The sequence below is a fragment of the Scatophagus argus genome, chromosome 24 (genome assembly GCF_020382885.2).
Source record: "Scatophagus argus isolate fScaArg1 chromosome 24, fScaArg1.pri, whole genome shotgun sequence".
Classification (NCBI taxonomy): domain Eukaryota; kingdom Metazoa; phylum Chordata; class Actinopteri; family Scatophagidae; genus Scatophagus; species Scatophagus argus.
In genome coordinates this window covers 12,491,883-12,511,798 of record NC_058516.1, presented here as the reverse complement: position 1 = coordinate 12,511,798, position 19,916 = coordinate 12,491,883, and the positions used below count along the sequence as shown (strand labels likewise).

At 43.8% G+C, this 19,916-nt stretch overlaps 1 protein-coding gene across 1 annotated transcript in view; it reads left to right on the top strand.

Annotated features, from left to right (window-relative positions):
* Nucleotides 1-19,916, top strand: part of chrm4a (cholinergic receptor, muscarinic 4a) — a 41,319-nt gene that overhangs the window by 1,228 nt on the left and 20,175 nt on the right. The window contains exons 2-4 of the mRNA XM_046382132.1: nucleotides 4,322-4,476; nucleotides 13,723-13,924; nucleotides 14,070-14,156. Of these exons, the coding sequence (XP_046238088.1) occupies nucleotides 4,322-4,476; nucleotides 13,723-13,924; nucleotides 14,070-14,156 (444 nt within the window). The remainder of the gene's footprint in view (nucleotides 1-4,321; nucleotides 4,477-13,722; nucleotides 13,925-14,069; nucleotides 14,157-19,916) is intronic.

Here is a 19,916-nt window from a genome sequence, read left to right as displayed (position 1 = left end):
TGCAAGGGAGAACTATCCTGCTGATAGTCGGCCGGGTGAAGGGGGGAAAGAAGAGGTAGACAGGACAAAGAGGATGAAAGAGAGAGAGAGAGAGGGAAGTATACATACAGTAAACATCATAAATTACAAAGGACAGACATGACATAATTGGAATTCTGAAGACTATGTATTGTATGTATTTGTTTTTTAGCTGATATGTTGTTTAAGTTAGTTATAATAGCACTACATAGAAGAACAACATGGGCAGATGTTGATAGTAGACATTGGGTTTGTCAGAGGGCCGGATGCAGTTCAACATGTACATCTGGATGGAGAGAGACCTGCAGAGATACAGAGAGAGAAAGAAAGGGAGGGAGAGACACAAAACTATGAGGTGAACTGGACACACAGTTAGTGACATAAAATAATGAATTATATATTGATCTGATGAGGGGAGGGGGGGGGGGGGGGTGGGGGGGGGGGGGGGGGGGGAGAAGAAGAGGAGAGGAGGTGGGGGAGTAGAGATGGTGGTGGTATTGGGGAGGTGGGAGAACTGCTCGGTGGATCATGTTTGTGTCCCCCGGCAGCATAGGCCTATAGCAGCATAACTATGATAAAGATTAAAGATTAACAGTTAGTCAGACCTATTCTACCTGTGGCTGTCTGTCAAGAAGTGACTGTAACTATGCCTACCAGCCCTACACACTTTGTTTGAGGCTAACTATACGCTTTACTAAACAGAAAGGTTTTAAGTCTAGTCTTAAAGTGGAGGTGGTATCTGCCTGTCGAACCCAGATTGACAACTGGTTCCACAGCAGGGGTGCCTGATAGCTAAAGGCTCGTCCTCCCATTCTACTTTTATGAATTCTGGGAACTGTAAATAAAACCTGCACTCTGTGATCTAAGTGTTCTATTGGGAATATATGGGACTATTAGATCCTGCAGGCATGATGGGGCTAGTCCATTTAGGGCCTTATATGTAAGTAGGAGAATTTTAAAGTCTATTCTGAATTTTACCGGAAGCCAGTGAAGAGAAGCTAAGATGGGGGAGATATGATCCCTTTTACTGATTCCTGTTAAAACTCTAGCTGCTGCATTCTGGATCAGCTGCAGGCTATTAATAGAGTAATTTGGACATCCTGATAATAGTGAGTTGCAGTAGTCCAATCTAGAAGTAACAAAAGCATGGACAAGTTTTTCAGCATCACTCTGAGAGAGGACGCTCCTAATCTTAGCAATATTACGGAGGTGAAAGAAGGCGGTCTTAGAGGTCTGTTTAACATGATGGATAAATGACACGTCTTGCTCGAAGATAACGCCGAGGTTCCTCGCAGTCGTATTGGTGGCCAAAGTAATGCCGTCTAGAGAGAGAATATTATCAACTATTCTAGTTCTAAGATTTTTGGGGCCTAGAACAATGACCTCAGTTTTGTCTGAGTTTAACAATAAGAAATTGGAGGTCATCCAGTCCTTTATGTCCTTAAGACATGCCTGGAGCCTGGCTAACGGCTCTGTTTCTTCAGGCTTTAAGGATAAATACAGCTGAGTGTCATCAGCATAACAATGAAAGTTTATGCCATGTTTCTGAATAATATTTCCGAGAGGGAGCATGTATAAGGTGAACAGGATAGGCCCAAGCACTGAACCCTGTGGAACACCGAGGTAAACCCTTAAATGTGAAGAGGAAACGTCATTTACTTGAACAAAGTGAAATCTATCTGATAAATATGATTTAAACCAACCTAGTGCTGTCCCTGTGATCCTAGTCTCATATTCTAATCTGTGTAATAAAATGCTGTGATCTACAGTGTCAAAAGCAGCACTTAGATCCAGTAGAACGAGTATGGAGACAAGCCCGCAGTCTGATCCCATGAGGAGGGAATTTGTAACTTTAACCAGTGCTGTTTCTATGCTGTGATGGGCTCTGAAACCAGACTGAAACACTTCAAACAGACTGTTCCTGTGCAGGTGATCAGTTAACTGATTTGCAACTACTCTTTCAAGCATTTTAGACAAAAATGGGAGGTTGGATATCTGCCTATAGTTTGCTAAGATGTCTGGGTCAAGTGAAGGTTTTTTAAGCAAAGGTCTGATAACAGCAGTCTTAAACGCTTGTGGTACATAACCTGTTGTTAAAGACAAGTTGATCTGATCTAAAAGGAAACGCCAATCAAGGGAAAGACGTCCTTGAGGAGCTTAGTTGGGATGGGGTCTAAGAGACATGTAGTTGGGTTAGATTTATTAATGCTGGAGGTCAGCTCAGGGAGGTCTATGGGCAGGAAGCTGTCCAGAGATGTAGTAGGCTGGAGTAGGAGTGACTCTTGGTCAGCCTGGCTACAGTGTTAAAGAGAAAATATGGGTTGTTCTTGTTTTGCTCTATTAATGATGAATAATAGGCTGTTCTGGCTTTACAAATGGCATTTTTATATGTCAGTAGACTATCTTTCCAGGCCCTCTGGGATTCAACTGATTTGGAGGGTACCACTTCCTCTCCATTCGTCTTGATGTTTGCTTCTGTGTTCGTATATTTGAATTATACCAGGGAGCTAGCCTCCTATGATTTTTAACCTTCTTTCTCAGTGTGGCAACCATATCTAAAACTGTGTGTGAATGGTCTGAAAGGAGAGGGTTTTGAGGGACAGCTAACAGGTTCTTAATTTCTAGGCCGTAGGTGAGAATAACTAGGGTCGGTTTCTCAACGGGTGTGTTGCTGATTGGGGAAGATTGGTTAGACACTGCTTCAACCACACCCTAGACTTTGTGTTAGCATACGGGATGGAAATTGAGAACTGTCCCAGATTTCTATTCAACACTGTAGCCAGGCTGACCCAGAGTCATAACTCTATTGAGCAATCCATTCCTCCACATCTCAGTAGCAGTGATTTCATGAACTGCTCCACCCAAAGTGGGATGGATGCAGTCTCTCCTAATTAGACCAGGTTTTCCCCAGAAGGTCTGCCAATTGTTAATAAAGCCCACACCGTTTGCTTGGCACCACTTCGATAACTAGCGATTGAAGGATGAATAGCGGCTATACATTTCATCACTGGCCGAATTGGGCAGGGGTCCAGAGAAAACTGCAGAGTCCGACATTGTTTTGGCGTATGAACACACCGACTCAACACTAACTTTAGTGACCTCCGAGTGGCGACGGATGTCATGGCTGCCGACGTGAATAACAATCTTACTGTATTTACGTTTAACCTTAGCCAGCAGTTTCAAATTTGATTCAGTGTCACCTGCTCTGGTCCCAGGAATGCAGACTACGGTCGCTGGTTTTGCTAGCTTAACGTTTTGCAAAACAGAGTCTCCAATTATCTGGTTCTTCGGCGGGTGTGTCGCCAAGTGGGGAATACCTATTAGAAACGTTAAGTGGCTGGTGGCACTCGGTGGGCTTTGGTCTGAAACTATGCCTTCTACGAACAGTCACCTACCGGCCCTGGTTTCTCAACTGCACAGGAGTTGCCGGAGGAGAGCTAACAGCGAAGCTATGTGGCTCCGCACCGGCTAACAGGGCTTGACTAACTGCAGCTAGCGGTTTGGTTTCAATGGTGCGGAGCCGGCATTCCAAATCGCCATATACCATTATCACTAAAGGAGGCAGAAGAATAGCTAAACATCTGACACACCGAGCAGGACAGAGCAGCAGAGGGGGAGAAGGAGGGAGAGGCCATAGTCAAGTGTAACTTACGACTTAAGAATAAAGTGATAAGATAGAGGCGAGTGCTTAACAACAGTAATGTGAGTTTTTAGTGTGTAGATGAGCTCTAATATGGACAACAACGAAAGAACTTTAACTTAACAAGAATCTAGAGCAGAGCAGTGTAACAATGCAACGCTTAGCACAGCGCACGACAAACAGGAAATTGCTAGCACTAAGCTAAGCTGAGCGACAGAGACAGAACGGGGATCGGGGACGGAAAGAATCCAGAAGATCGTGCAGTTAATAAACTTTTCCTAAAGTGCTTGTGTACTCATTTGTCAAAACCAACCACAGTGAAAGATAACACAAAATATGTTGATTGATGTAAATCCACAACACCAAGCACCAAACTCAGGCAAGTGTAGAGTAGGACAGAGCAAAGCAGAAACACGCAATATGTTACCCAACCGTAGACTCCGCAGTGATTAGATGAGAACAATTACAACCTAAAATATTACCAGTTTCAGTAACACAGTGTCAACAAAAACCTGACATGCTTAACTTGGTAACGACAGCATTGTCTTCAGCTTGATATTGGATTGCATTAAATTGGTGTACATAATAATCTGTTAATTGTGTGCAGTGTGTCTGATAATTATATTGCAAATGTGTAAACATTCTCCTTCTTTCTTTCTACAGTTCCTTTCTAACCCTGCGGTGACGTTTGGAACGGCTATAGCAGCATTCTATCTTCCAGTAATTATTATGACAGTCCTGTATGTCCACATCTCTCTGGCCTCCAGAAGCAGGGTCTCCAAACACAAGCCAGAGAAGAAAGAGAAGATGGGAGTAAAGTAAGACCAACAGTTAAATGAAATAAATGGCATTACATGTGTTATAACTTGAATGAAACAAGGTAAAAACAAAAAGAGAAAATAGCTGTTACATCTGGTACTCCACAAAAGCGGGACTCAAAAGCATGACTCTTAGAAACAGTTTGGGTTTCAACTAACATGGTTTACTAGAAAAAGGGGTTCGGTACACAATAGTCAGTCAACTCGGCAAACAAATCCAAAGGGCAAGGCAAAGGAGAAGAAACACACAGGCAAAAATCCAAAAACTGGAAAAACACATCACTAGGAGTTAGAAGACTGCTAGAACGTTTGACACTGAGGTAGAAAGACAAACTGGCACAGAGAGGAGGAGAAACACACACTAAATACAAAAGAGAGGGGAAGGACAATGAGACACAGGTGAATCTAATGAAGGCAGGCAGACAGTCAGAGCTGGAGGGAAAAAAAAACACAGGGGCAGGAAGTGAAGTAATCTGAAATGAGAGGAGAGATAAGTTTTCACAATAAAACAGGAAATATGAAAAATGAAAGAAAGAAAAATCAGAATCAGAATCAGAATCAGCTTTATTTGCCAAGTATGTGTGACCATACAAGGAATTTGACTCTGGATTTTTCTCTGTCCTGTGCACCATACAAAAATACAAAATAGCAATAATAATAATAAAAATGAAGAATAAAGTATTTACAAGAAAGGGAAATATATATATATATACATGTAGTGCAAACAGTGGAATGATGTAGTGCAAACAGTGCAGGTGGATTACGGGGAGATCAGGGAGACAGCCTGGGGGAAGAAACTGTTTTTGTGTCTGGTAGTCTTGGCATACAGAGCTCTGTAACGCCTACCAGAGGGAAGCAGATCAAACAGTTTGTGTGCAGGGTGTGAGGGGTCTGCAGTGATGCTTCCTGCCCGTTTTTTGACCCTGGACTGGTATAAGTCCTAGATGGAGGGCAGGTCGGCCCCAATGATTTTTTCTGCAGACCCGATTGTCCGTTGCAGTCTGTTTCTGTCCTGTTTGGTGTCCGATCCAAACCAGACAGTGATGGAAGTGCAGAGAACAGACTGGACGATGGAGGTGTAAAAGATGGTCAGCAGCTCCTGAGGCAGGTTGAACTTCTTCAGCTGTCGCAGAAAATACAACCTCTGCTGGGCCTTTTTCCTGATTAGGTCTACGTGGGACTTCCACTTGAGATCCCGGGCGATTGTAGTTCCCAGGAACTTAAAGGAGTCCACAGTAGACACTGTGTTGTTGAGAATGGTAAGGGGAGGTAAGGTGGGTGGGTTCTTCCTAAAGTCCACTGTCTCCACAAGTCCACAGTCTTGAGCGGGTTAAGCTCCAGGTTGTTCTGACCACACCAGAGGACCAGCTGGTCTACTTCACGTCTGTAGGCAGCCTCATCAAAAAGACATGACTTCAGGAATGATAAGATGTGTCAATAGCATGGGAAAAAAATAGCTAGGAACTTTTCTTAAGGCTGAGGTTGTTAGCCTGACACCACACAGGCAGATTCAGCATCCCCAGAGATCAGCCCCATCACAGTAGTGTCGTCTGCAAACTTCACTATGGTGTTACTGGTGTGGGCTGGTTCGCTATCTGCGGTGTAGAGGGTGTAGAGCAGTGGACTCAGCACACATCCCTGTGGGGAGCCTGTGCTCAGTGTCCGGGTGGAGGAGAGGTGGGGTCCGAGTTTAACTGTCTGTGGTCTGTTTGTGAGAAAGTCCTTGATCCAGGAACAGACGAGTGGGTGGAGTCCTAGGTTGGACAGTTTGCTGACCAGGATGTCGGAAATGGCTGTAGTGAAGGCAGAGCTGTATTCTACAAAGAGCACCCTAGCATAGGTGTCTCTGTGTTCCAGTTGGCTCAGCCCATTGGATTGGTGATGGATATGGTGTCCTCTGTCGATCTGTTCGCTTTGTAAGCGAACTAGTGGGGGTTGAAGGTTGGAGGGAGGCAGTGTTTGATGTGGCCTAGGACCAACTGTTCCAGGCACTTGGTGATGACAGGGGTGAGTACAACTGGACGGTAGTCAGTGATGCAGGCTGTGGATGATTTTTTGGCTATGGGAATGATGCTGGATGACTGCAGACATGAGCTGTAGCTGCGCTGTTCACATTCAAAGCACATATCTCCACACCAGTATTCTGCCCTTCTCCTTTTTTCTTATGATATTTTTATAATAGCCTCCTTGATTTTTTACTTATATTTTTGTATTTGTTCCTGAAAAACCAGGGCTTTGCTTCTTCTACAACAATTAAGTGAGAAGAGCCATTGTCTTGTGTAATAATTAGCAAGGAGATGTTTCTCTCCTGCTTTCAACTTGTGTGTGTGTGTGTTCTTCTCCTTCCCTCCCTGTTGAGACACCACTGATGAAATAAAAACAGCAGTTCTAATAGATTATCAGTTTGTTTTCTGGCTGGATTCACATGAATGTCAAAAAATAGAAGAGATCAAAAGCCAAAACAGTTGCTGCAGATCATGAACACGCTGCAGAGCTTGTGCTGGTTAACATGAGCACAGAAAAAATATGCTTTGCTGTGCTTCCATCTCCAGTGTCTTCCTGCTCTTACTGCTGTCTACTAACTGCAGCTGCAATTAGTTTGTTGGCTCAGTCCTGTTACCTAACTTTCTCTTGGACTGGAAGCTCAGAGCACATTACAAAGGATTCCAGTGGTGACCAATTTTCACTTCAAATGAAAGTATCAAAATGTCCATAAAAAATTCCTCAGTGACTCTAAAAGCATGTGATACTTCTGTGTTGTTCACCCAGAAGTCCTGTATGTTCAAAAAGCTTAGACCCAAAATAATTCTAAATTCACAGTGTCACACTGTCACCATCATCAAAGCTGTAAAGCTCACTGAGGTCAAGGTCAACTCGTTTTTACTGTCATTAAAACCATGTATGTGCAGTACATAGAGCAACGTTCCTCTAGGATGCTACATGATGCTGCATAAAAAGGTCTATACATAAAAAAAAAAAATACAAATACACACAATACACACAATTTATACATATTGTATATGTATACATACAGTATTCACACTGCTTCGCTTTTTGCACATTTTGTCATGTTACAGTCGCATTCCAAAATGGATTAAATTCATTTTTTTCCCTCAAAATTCTACACAAAATACCCCGTAATGACAAAGTGAAACACGTTTGCTTGAATTTTTTGCAAATGTATTAAAAATAAAAAAAGAAAAATATAACATGTACATAAGTGTGATCAATACTTTGTTGAAGCCCCTTTTTCAGCAATTACAGCCTCAGGTCTTTTGAGTCTGATCCTATAAGTTTGGCACACTTATTTTTGGGCAGTTTCTCCCACTCTTCAATGCAGAACCTCTCAGGCTCCATCAGATTTGATGGGGAGCGTCGGTTTCAGATGTCTCCAGAGATGCTCAATAGGGTTCAAGTCTGGGCTCTGGCTGGGCCACTCATCATTCACAGAGTTCGGAGGTCTGCAGACAGTTCCTTTGACTTCATGGCTTGGTTTGTGCTCTGACATGCACTGTCTACTGTGAGGGCTTATTGTGAGGATGTGTTCCTTTCCAAATCATGCCCAATCAACTGAATTTACCACAGGTGGACTCAACTCAAGTTGTAGAAACCTCTGAAGGGTGATCAATGGAAACAGGATGCACCTGAGCTCAATTTTGAGTATCATGGCAAAGAGTGTGAATACTTATGTACATGTTACATTTTTTGTTTCTCATTTTTAATAAATTTGCAAAAAATGTAAGCAAACTTGTTTCACTTTGTATGAGGTATTTTGTGTAGAATTTTGAGGGAAAAATTTAATCCATTTTGGAATGAGACTGTAACATAACAAAATGTGGAAAAAGTGAAGCGGTGTGAATACTTTCCAGATGCACTGTATCTTGGTATGTATGTCTATACATACCAGGTGATATATCATGTAAAAACTGATTGCTTGATATATACATAGATATAATATAGATATTCAAGTATTTATACATGTATTTACACAGTACCTTTCTATGTCCACAGTATGTTGCTGCTCTATTTTGTGTTTTTGGACCAGAAATGTCAAACATTTATTTTGTTCCAAGTTTCTTAAATGTAAAGATTTGCTTCATCATATATGAAAGTAAGTGACAAGTCTCAGGACTTTGGACTGTTGCTTGACCAAGAAAAAGCAATATGAATTTGATGCTTTATTTTGTTCATGGAATTACTGTGAGAAATATCTGACCTGAACTTTGATTCATCATCCAAACATCGTCCAGGGGGCATTTCTAACCAAATTCCAACTTCTGAGAGATACGCTATGTTATACATTACGTTATATATGTCTGGCATCTGCAAGAAATATGTGTGCAATTTGGGTCTTCCTCCTGGCAGTCCAAAGCTCCTCTGTTTGTAGAGTAAACACCAACATTTCCCCAGTGCTATGGGCTCTAGCCAACAGAAACTACAGTTGGAAGCAGTTAGCAGTTACTTCAACAAAAAGCAAAGTTATCTGTCCAATAAAGAGAGTAGATGGAAGGGTCATGTCCAAGAGGCCACCTCTGGAGCTACAAATTGAAGCCAGCCTTGAAGTACTAAAAACTGGAGTTTCTTGAATGGCCACTTGAGACTAGCTCCAAAAGCCGTTTATCTCCATAAGACTACGAATTAAAATTGAGCACAGAACCATCATCAGTTTCTAACTCCAACTTCTACAAGCGTGATTAAAGATGCTTGTATGCATCTAACTTTTTTTTTTCCTTTTTTGTTATGAGATACATTAATTAAATCTCACTAAAAAGATACATTCTCTGGTCAGACTCTAGTGCAATATGCTAGTCATATCTACGTTCAAATTGGTGCGAACCTGTGAAAACCATATGCTGCCTTGTTGATAATTGTCTGGCACTGGTGCTGTCTCCATGGAAGCAGACATTAGTGGCAGTTCTATTGAAGCCTATAGGAGATTTTAAGATTTAATTCATTATATTTTATTTATCCCATGCTGGGAAATTCTTTCTTTACAAGCCACTTTTCAAACCTCTAGGCCACAGCTGCCCCCAAAAGAGGAGATGTACTGAGAAGTACACCAAGACCAAACATATCTACACTGTTGACGAGGAAACACTTTTTCCAAATGAGGTCCAGCGAGGTGCAGAACTGATCTAGGGTGAAATTAGTTCTTGTGTGTAGGGAATCTTCCTGCTGTAGTTGTTTTGTTTTTTGGTTTTTTTTTTTTCACTTCTAGCACTTCAACTACCATGACCCAGATGACTGAGAACCTACATCAACATCAATATAACATGAATATGCAGAGAAAAGACAGACAGTATCTTGATCAAAGATAACTCCCAGATTCCCTGACATGGTGCTTGAGGTTAAGGTAATGCCACCCAGAGTTGCCATATCATCAGATTAGTTTCTAAGATGTTTAGTGCCCAGCACAATAATTTAAGTGCAGTAGCAGAAAACTGCCAGTCATCTATGCCTGAAGCATAGATAACTGATTGATTTAATCTGGTTTAATTGAGTATAACTGCATGTTTTCTGCATAACAATGGACTTGTAAAGGAATTAGTGAATTTAACAAAGCATGTATAAGGTGAAAAGTAGGAGTCCCTATGTGTAACCCATGTGCACATGTTACGTGCTATGTAGGGGTTGGCCACAGTGGGTGACACCGATGAATCCATGGCACAACAAATGACTATAGCAGGACGATTCCCTACACACCAGTACCAATTTCATCCCGGATCAGATCTGCACCTTTCTGGACCTCTGCCTTACCACCACCTATTTCAAGTACAATGGAGGTTTCTATAGACAAAAGCACGGATGTGCCATGGGTTCACTGGTGTCATCCATTGTGGCCAACCTCTACATGGAGGAGTTTGAAAGCAAAGTACTGAGCTCCTTCAGAGAAACAAAACCTACCCACTGCTTTAGGTATGTGGACGACACCTGGGTTATAATCGACACCCGAGAAATAGAGGCCTTCACTGAACACAAGTCAGTGGCCTTTACATTAAATTCACCAAGGGAAATAAATTGCCTTTTCTGGACTCTGTTGTGCTCATTGAGGAGGATGGAAACTTGAATATTGAGGTATCGGTACCGGTACCGATACCTACTTTTTGACTCCCCCCACCCATTGGAACACAAACTTCTTCAGGACCCTACACTGGCAGAGAGTGTTCCTTCCAAGGAAGAGGAAAGAGAGATGGAACGCACACACGTCGAGGAAACGTTAAAAATGTGTGGCTATCCAAACTGGACCTTTATCAAATCAACTAGAAAACACAGAAATCAACACCAAACTTCAACCAGTGATAAACAGAATAGACAGAAAGATGTTGTTGTTCCCTATGTGGCGGGGATTTTCTCAAAGCACAACACATTTCAAACCCAGCAATACCTTCAGACAAAGACTGGTCCATCCTAAAGACAAAACACCTACAGACAAACTAAACAACGTGGTATATGTGGTAAAGAGCAGTGAGGATTGCTCAGACCTTTAAACAGGGGAAACAAAACAACCACTCCACAGACGCACCTAACGACTCACATGATGGAGTGAGACAACTCACTATTGAGTCACACCTTGGCTCATGTGATCATAACAACTCACATGATGGCACAAAGTGTCAATGACCATCAAGGCCACCCCGAAGGTGACAACCCCACTAAAGGTTAAATAGCTGTATTTCTCCTCAATCTCAGAACTGAAGAAGCCTTTCAGATGAGAGGTGAAACGTCTTCAACGACCTAAACATATCCAGTTGTCTTCACTTCTAGCACTTCAGCTACTTTTTCTACATTTTTGAAATCTTTTGTTGTCATCACTGGAAAATAGTTAACAAGAATCAAGAGTCTTTATTGTCATTATAGCAAGCATAACGACATTTTGTGCAGATTCTCGGCTTACAGGCACACTTAGAAATAGCAGCAGAACATTAAAATTGCACACATACAAAATACAAGTGAGGTAAATAAATTGCACTTAGTGTCAGTCTATGGCAGGCATGTCAAACTGGTCCACAGGAGGGCCGGTGTGGCTGCAGGTTTTCTTTCCAACCAAGTAGCAGCACACCAGACTTGACTCATTTAATCAACTGATCTCCGTCTTCAGACAGTTGATTGGTCAAACGTGTGCTCTTGGTTGGTTGGCACAAAAACCTGCAGCCACACCGGCCCTCCAGTTTGACATATGTGGTCTATGGTATGCTGTGTGTGTGTGTGTGTGGCTAGATGGGGAGGGTGTATGTGTGAAGTCCTGTAGGGAGGTGGGATGTGAGCAGTGGACCCGCAGCCTTGTTGATGTTAATTCTCCTCAAAGCAGAGGTCACTTGGTGCAGCTGCAGGACGAGAGGCTGCTGCTGCACCTCTGGCTGAGGAAGGTGTGCAGTTCTTCTGCTGCTTGGAGAGTCGAAGCGTGCGAAGCAACTGTTTAAGGTGTCAGGCAGAGTCGGGTCATGGCTGACCTGCTGGTCATTCCGCTTATAGTCCGTGATGGTTCTGATGCCTTTCCACGTTACGTGAATGGTTGTCATTGAAGTGCTCCTCGATGCGCTGCTTGTACCTGTGTTTTGCCAGCTGGATGCCCTTTTTCAGTTCTTTCCGTGCCCTGCTGTAAGGCAGCCTATCTCCTGACCTATAGGCTGCATCCCAGGCTTTTGGCAGGGGCCACACTGTGACGTCTACCCATGGCTTTTAATTAGGAAAAACCGTGATTGTCTTTGTGGGTAGGACAACATCAGTACAGAAGTGAACATAGGACAGCACAGCTGACGAGTATTCTTCCAGGTCAGCGTCTGCTTTGAACACTCCCCAGTCTGTGTGCTCAAAGCAGTCCTGTAAGGTCGAGGAAGCCTCCTCAGTCCAAACCTGGATGGTTCTGGTGGTGGGTTTGGTCCTGCAAATCAGAGGTCTGTAGGCAGGGATCAGCTTCACGGAGATGTGATCATACATGCCCAAGTGAGGAGCTGCTACGGCCTTGTATACCCCTGGGATGTTGCAGTAGACCTGGTCCAGAATATTGTAGTCTCTGGTTGGAAAGTTGATGAATTTGTGGAATTTGGGGAGAACAGCCTTTAATTCCACATGGTTAAAGTCCCCAGCCACGATCACAGCCGCCTCTGGATTAGCGTCCATTTGGCTGCTAATCAGGCAGTATAGCTCCTCTAGCGCTAGCTTAGCGTTAGCCCTCGGTGGTATGTAGGTCGCTATGATCATGACCGAGTTCTCTAACCAGTTTAAACGGTCTGCACTTCACTGCCAGATATTCCAAATCGGTGGAGCAGAAAGTTCCTATTATGTTCGTTGCTGTACACCACAAGTCGTGAATGTACAGCGCCAAACCTCCGCCTTTGGTCTTGCCTGAAGCTGCATTCCTGTCGGCACGGAACAGCGAGCGCCCCGCTAGCTCCACTGCTATCCAGCCAGGTCTCGGTGAAGATCGCCACACAGCTGTCTGTCTTACGTGAGACGATTCTCATTCGAATCTCGTCCAGTTTGTTGACAAGTGACCTGGCGTTGGCGAGGAGGAGACTGGGCAGAGCCGGTCTGTGTGGGTTAGCATGTAGCCTAACACGCAGCCCGCTCCGCTTACCCCGCTTTTGTTTACGTTGTCTCTTCCATCTCCGAGGCCACAGAGGGGTGATGGCAACAGCCTCTGTGGTCCGCTGCAGCTCTGGTGGGATAAAATCCAGCTTTGGAGGTGCCAGCAGTCCGGAATTTTTCCCCAATTCCCACAATTCAGCCTTTCCATACTGAATTAAGGCTTCGAGTGGTGGAAACAGTGATGAAAACACAAACAAAAACATGAATAAAAACACAAAAAGCCCAGAGCCTCGAGCCGCTGCATGCACCCGCGCCGCCATCTTGGATGGATATCGAATTAGGAGAGGTCTGCTGCCCCACCCTGTTAAGTATTTCCACCCCTTGGATCTGCTGGGGAGAGCACAGATAAGAGTGATCAGTAATGACAGCCGTGTTAGATTTAATGTACGTGTTAGTCAAAGAGACAGACTCAAATTCCTGGGGAGCAGGCGAATTTACCTGGTAGGTCAATAAATTATAGCCTGGCATCAGATACATGTCACTCAGGGTTTTAGCATCAATTAATCATATACTCACTTTGCTGCACATTGAATCACACACACGTAAGGATTAAAATACATTGATGATTGTATAATGTGCACATTTGATTGACACATATTTTTAAATGACATATACTTTGTGAAAAAAAAGAATGGCTATTCTGGTGTTTTTTTCTAGAACTCCCAGCTTGATGAAGAGTCATCTGTTAAAACAGAACAATAACAATGAGACCAGTCCTCAGACTAGCCCACGCTGTACTCCTAAACTAAGTCTGGATTCAACTACCACTGCACTGGAGGCTGTGAAGAATGGAAGAGTGGAGGAACCAAAACCAGTTCAACCACAGCCTCCAGCACAGCCCAGTCCAGGACTCACACAGGTATAAAACATTGCTTATGTATGCCTGCTAGACATTGTTCAGCAGTGCAACAGCTTCATGGCTTTACTTTTCAGTAGTGGCAGCTAATCTGAAGCATCGTTATTAATGATAGTATTTGTTCTATTGTTTAAATCTATCTATCTAGGAAAAAGAGAGCTCCAACGATTCGTCCACAGTTTTTATTCCCCCCACAGAACCAAAGGATAACACCAACAATGAAGTGATGTCTGAGGTTAGTGTTCAGCCATTCAATGCTTTCCAACATATTTTTAGAAATACATTGTTTTTGGGGTTGAAAAAAAGTCACCAAAAATAATTACAACATTCTTTGGATACATTACACATGCACGAAAGCCAAGAGCTGTCAAGTTTTCAATTATTATTATTGTTATTGTTATTTATCGTATTTTCTTGGAAGAACCAAATCAATTTCTTCCCACAATGGGTTAACTATCTCTTTCTTGTAATCTTAGGAAAACCAAACGTTTATTTTCAAATTAACAGAACAAATTTATTCAATCTCTAAACACTATCTGCAATTCTCAAATCTGTGTTTCATTTTCTAACAACTGTTTTTGTATTTCTTGTTGCTTTAATACTTGAGAAAAATGCCACAAGGAGGAAATATCTTCACATCATCCTATCATGCTATATCCTTTACGATCAGGCATTGCTTTTGGATCTGTGGTCAAAATGCATCAAACTGCTTTTAAATAATCTTTTAAATCATCTTTAAATCATCACAAAAATTATCTGTCTCATTATGTAACTCCTCACATGAAAAAAAAAATGCCATTATTGCCATTACTTGTTTTCTTCAGTGTAAAAACAATTGTGCAGTACTTGTCTGTACATCCATGGGTACATTGCCATGAACACATGAACAGCTTATAGCAAATTCAGCACACATTTGATTGTGGCAATTTGACAAGCATGTGAATGTAAACAAATATAGATTAAGAACAGGCTTCATGAATATTAGTACCTATTTGAGGTTTTAAGGGAGCATGCTCCTCATGGCTCTCCTTTTTGTGTCATAACCTATTTGCTGTTTTGTTTCCAGATAAGTATAAATATTTTTTAATTTTTGAGAGTTTTCACAAAAATTACAATACATGTATGCGCTTCCAGACTTCCGTATGGAAACAGTCTTCTTCACTGACATGCGGCTCGGCTCCATTGTTATTCTAACATCCATAAAGCATTTATGCAACCAAAACATCTAATACACATCTCAGGGTCTAAATTTACTCAAATTTTGTCTCCAAACAGCAACCCTTGTCACTCATAAGAAAATTAATTCAAAACTTTATGTATTGAAGAAAGGAACTTTTTAATTTCTTAATTTTGGCCAAATTTCCTGCAGATGTTTCAAAGATTCAGTTTTCGCTCACCCCATTTCCTCACTTGGCACAAGTCTTTCATAGGCTCTCAATGCTGTGTGTCCCAGTTACAGTTAATTTGATTATTAGTGAATATTGCAACACATCATCAGATGTTGGAATGTCCAAACTGCTTCTGAAAAAGGTCTCTGTCTACAGGCCATTGCATCCTGACTAGCACAGTTTACAAGGGTTTGCAAACTGTGAGCAAAACTTTTGAGCAAAATGTTGCATGATGCAGGCAATGTCACAGCAATACAATGCAGAACACCATAATATGCTCTGAGAATACAGCATGCTTGGCATTGAGTAGCTATACACACACAAACACACACATGCAATTTACAGAACTCCTGAGTATGCAGGAGTTAAGATACTGATTTGCCAGAAATTTTGGAGAACTGATACTATGGTAGGGTGTAGAGCGACGACTGTCATGTAGCACTCACACCCATTGTGGTGAAGTGCTTCGAGCAGCTGGTCCTGGCACACCTTAAGAACTGTCAACCCACTTTGGGCCCCCAGCAATTTGTCTTCTGCAGAAGTAGGAGCAAAGAGAATGCGGTTTCCACAGCGCTGCACTCTGTGCTCAAACATCTGGACGATAACAATACATATGTGAGAATTGTGTTTGTTGACTTCAACTCAGCATTCAACACTGTCACCCCCTCCAAATAAACCACTAAACCCGGAGAGGCATCAACACCTTCCTCTGCAATTGGATCACTAAAATTTCACTCACGACCCCTTGCACATCAACGGAATGGCTGTTCAACGTGTCTCCACCTCCAAGTTCCTGGGGACCCACATCTTGAAGGACCTGTCCTGAACATCTCTAGCCTGATCAAGAAAGCTCACCAGCGCCTCTTCTTCCTGAGGACACTGAAGAAGAATCACCTGTCACCCTGGTGAACTTCTACCGCTGTGCGATAGAGAGCATCCTCATCAGCTGTATCGCAGCATGAACCGCTCTGTCGCAGACCACAAGGTACTGCAGTAGGTGGTGAAAACTGGCCATTGCATAACCAGGACTCCATTTCCAGCTATTGAGGATGTTCAGAAGAAATGCTGTCTACGTCGAGCTAGTAGCATTCTCAAGGACTCCTCCCACCCATCCCATAGACTATCCTCCTGTCCTCCGGGAGGCGCTTCAGCAGCCTCCGGACCAAGACCAGCAGACTTAGGAATAGCTTTTCCCCAAAGCTGTCTTCTTACTGAACTCTGCCCCCCACTGACCCCACTGACTGTTAAGTTTTTGTTCAAAAGTCCTTGGATCCAGAATGTTGGACAAAACCACACAAAGGCAGCGGAAAGAATATTACAAAGTCTTAGGTTCTCATCGTCAATCTAGGTGTAGTTGATGAGCTGATTTGACTCAAATGTGCAGGAGAGAAGGTGGCCAGAAAACCATGCCCAGCTCGCAGGAAGAGACAGGTAAGAAGGGTAACTTGAACTTAACCGCTGAGGGATTAATTATCTTTTCCATGGTGAATTTGTTTGAATCAGTTTTGAGGGGTATATCCTTTAAACAAGAGCTACAACTTTTGACCTACTTCATAAGCTGCTGGTGTGCAGTGACGATCAGACGATTCCAAATCACGCCCAATCAACCGAATTTACCACAGGCAGACTCAACTCAAGTTGTAGAAACCTCTGAAGGATGATGATAAGGATGCACCTAAGCTCAGCTGAAGTGAGTCAGGCTAACGGGGCCTGACTCACTTCAGCTAGTGATTTGGTTTCAATGGTGCGGAGCCCGCATTCCAAATCGCTAAGCTTCGCCTCCAACCTAACCAACAGACTACAGTTTCTACAGATGCCATTATCATTAAAGGAGAAGAAGAAGAAGAAGAATTTAACATTTGACACACCGAGCAGGACAGAGCAGCAAAGGTAGAGGAGGAGGGAGAGGCCATAGCAAAGTGCAAGATAGAGATAAGATAGAGGCAAGTGCTTAACAACAGTAATGTGAGTTTTTTAATGTGTAAATGAACAACAACGCTTTAACTTAACAAGAATCTAGAGCAGAGCAGTGTAATAATGCAATGCTTAGCACAGCGCACGACAAACTGACATGTTCAGGTGAACATACTCCGTCATTTCCAGAGTCCACAGTCAATCTCCAATTTAATGTAATGGTCCACTGAGTTGATGTGTTCAGTGAAGGCCTCTACTTCTCGGGTTTTGATTTTAACTCAGGCGTCCACATACCTAAGGCAGTGAGTAGGTTTCGTTCATCTGAAGGAGCTCAGTGCTTTGCTTATAAACACCTCCATGTAGAGGTTGGCCACAATGGGTGACACCAATGAAACCATGGCACATCCATGCTTTTGTCTGTAGAAACCTCCATTGTACTTGAAATAGATGGCAGTAAGGCAGAGGTCCAGCAAGGTGCAGATCTGATCTGGGGTGAAATCAGTTCTGGTGTGTAGGGAATCATCCTGCCCTTCCTGGGTGAGGGATCCCTCCTCTGTTGCTCACCCTGAGGTTTGTCCCATTTTTTCCTTGTTAAAGGTTTCTCTGGGAGTTTTTCCTTAGTCGATGTGAGGGTCGAAGGGCAGAGGATCTTGCTATGATGTTATGTAAAGCCCTTTGAGACAAACTGCTCGTAAAAAATGGGCTATACAAATAAAGTTATCTGGTCTTGTCTTGTCTGTAGTCATTTTGTTTTGCTATACTGCCTGATTAGCAGCCAAATGGACGCTAATCCAGAGGCGGCTGTTATCGTGGCTGGGGACTTTAACCATGTGGAATTAAAGGCTGTTCTCCCCAAATTCCACAAATTCATCAACTTTCCGACCAGAGACTGCAATATACTGGATCAGGTATACTGTAACATCCCAGGGGCAGACAAAGCTGTAGCAGCTCCTCACTTGGGCATGTCAGATCACATCTCTGTGGAGCTGATCCCTGCCCACAGACCTCTGATTTGCAGGACCAAACCCACCACCAGAACCATCCTGGTTTGGACTGAGGAGGCTTCCTCGGCCCTACAGGACTGCTTTGAGCACACAGACTGGGGAGTGTTCAAAGCAGATGCTGACCTAGAGGAATACATGTCAGCTGTGCTGCCCTATGTTCACTTCTGTACTGATGTTGTCCTACCCACAGAGACAATCATGGTTTTTCCTAATCAAAAAACATGGGTGGACGGCACAGTGTGGCCCCTGCTAAAAGCCCAGGATGCAGCCTATAGGTCAGGAGATAGGCTGGCTTACAGCAGGGCCCGGAAAGAACTGAAAAAGGGCATCCAGCTGGCAAAACACAGGCACAAGCAGCGCATTGAGGAGCACTTCAACAACAACGATCCACATAACATGTGGAAAGGCATCAGGACCATCACGGACTACAAGCGGAATGACCAGCAGGTCAGCCATGACCCGACCCTACCTGACACCTTAAACAGCTTCTTCGCACACTTCGACTCTCCGAGCAGCAGAAGAACTGCAGACCTTCCTCAGCCAGAGGTGCAGCAGCAGCCTCTCGTCCTGCAGCTGCACCAAGTGACCTCCGCTTTGAGAAGGATCAATTTCAACAAGGCTGCAGGTCCAGACAAGGTGTCAGGGCGCACACTGAAGTCATGCGCTGACCAATTGACAGAAGTCTTCCTGGACATCTTCAACCTGTCCATACAGCTGTCCACGGTCCCTGTGTGCCTGAAGTCCTCCATCATTGTGCCTGTGCCCAAGAAAGCAACCATAACCTGCCTCAACGACTACCGACCTGTCGCTCTGACCCCGGTTATCATGAAGTGCTTCGAGCAGATCCTCCTGAGATACATCAAGGACGCCATCCCCGTTGGCCTGGACAGTCTGCAGTTTGCCAACAGGGAGAACCGTTCTACGGAGGATGCCGTCTTGCTAGCACTTCACACGGCCCTGACTCACCTGCAGGACTTCAGCTCGGCTTTTAACACCGTCCCCCTGGATATGCTGGCCCTGAAGCTCCACAACCTGGGTTTGTCAGACTCACTCTGCTCGTGGATCAGGGACTTCCTCACCAACAGGCCCCAGGTGGTGAGGATAGGGGAGTCTACATCAGCCCCACTGATCCTCAACACTGGCACGCCGCATGGTTGTGTACTCAGCCCTGCCTTATTCACCCTCTACACACACGACTGCTCTGCTATCCACCCCACAAACATGGTCGTTAAGTTCGCGGATGACACCACTGTGGTGGGTCTCATATCTAACAATGATGAGACCCACTACAGAGATGAGGTCCAGAACTTGACACAGTGGTGTTCCAGGAACAACCTCATCCTGAACATCAGCAAGACCAAGGAGGTCATAGTGGACTACAGGCGGTCCAGGAAGACTGATCAAGCTCCCATCTGTATACTTGGGGAGGCGGTTGAGCGGGTGGACAGCATTAAGTTCATGGGCATCCATATTTCCTCTGACCTCTCCTGGTCAGTGAACACCTCACACCTGGTGAAAAAGGCCCAACAGCGGCTCTTCTTTCTCAGGAAGTTGAAACGGACTGGACTGTCTACTCAGCTGCTCGTGAACTTTTACAGAGCCACAATTGAAAGCATCCTGTGTCTCAGTGTGACTGTGTGGTATGGCAGTTGCACAGCACAGGACAGAAAGGACTTAGCCCAGGTGGTG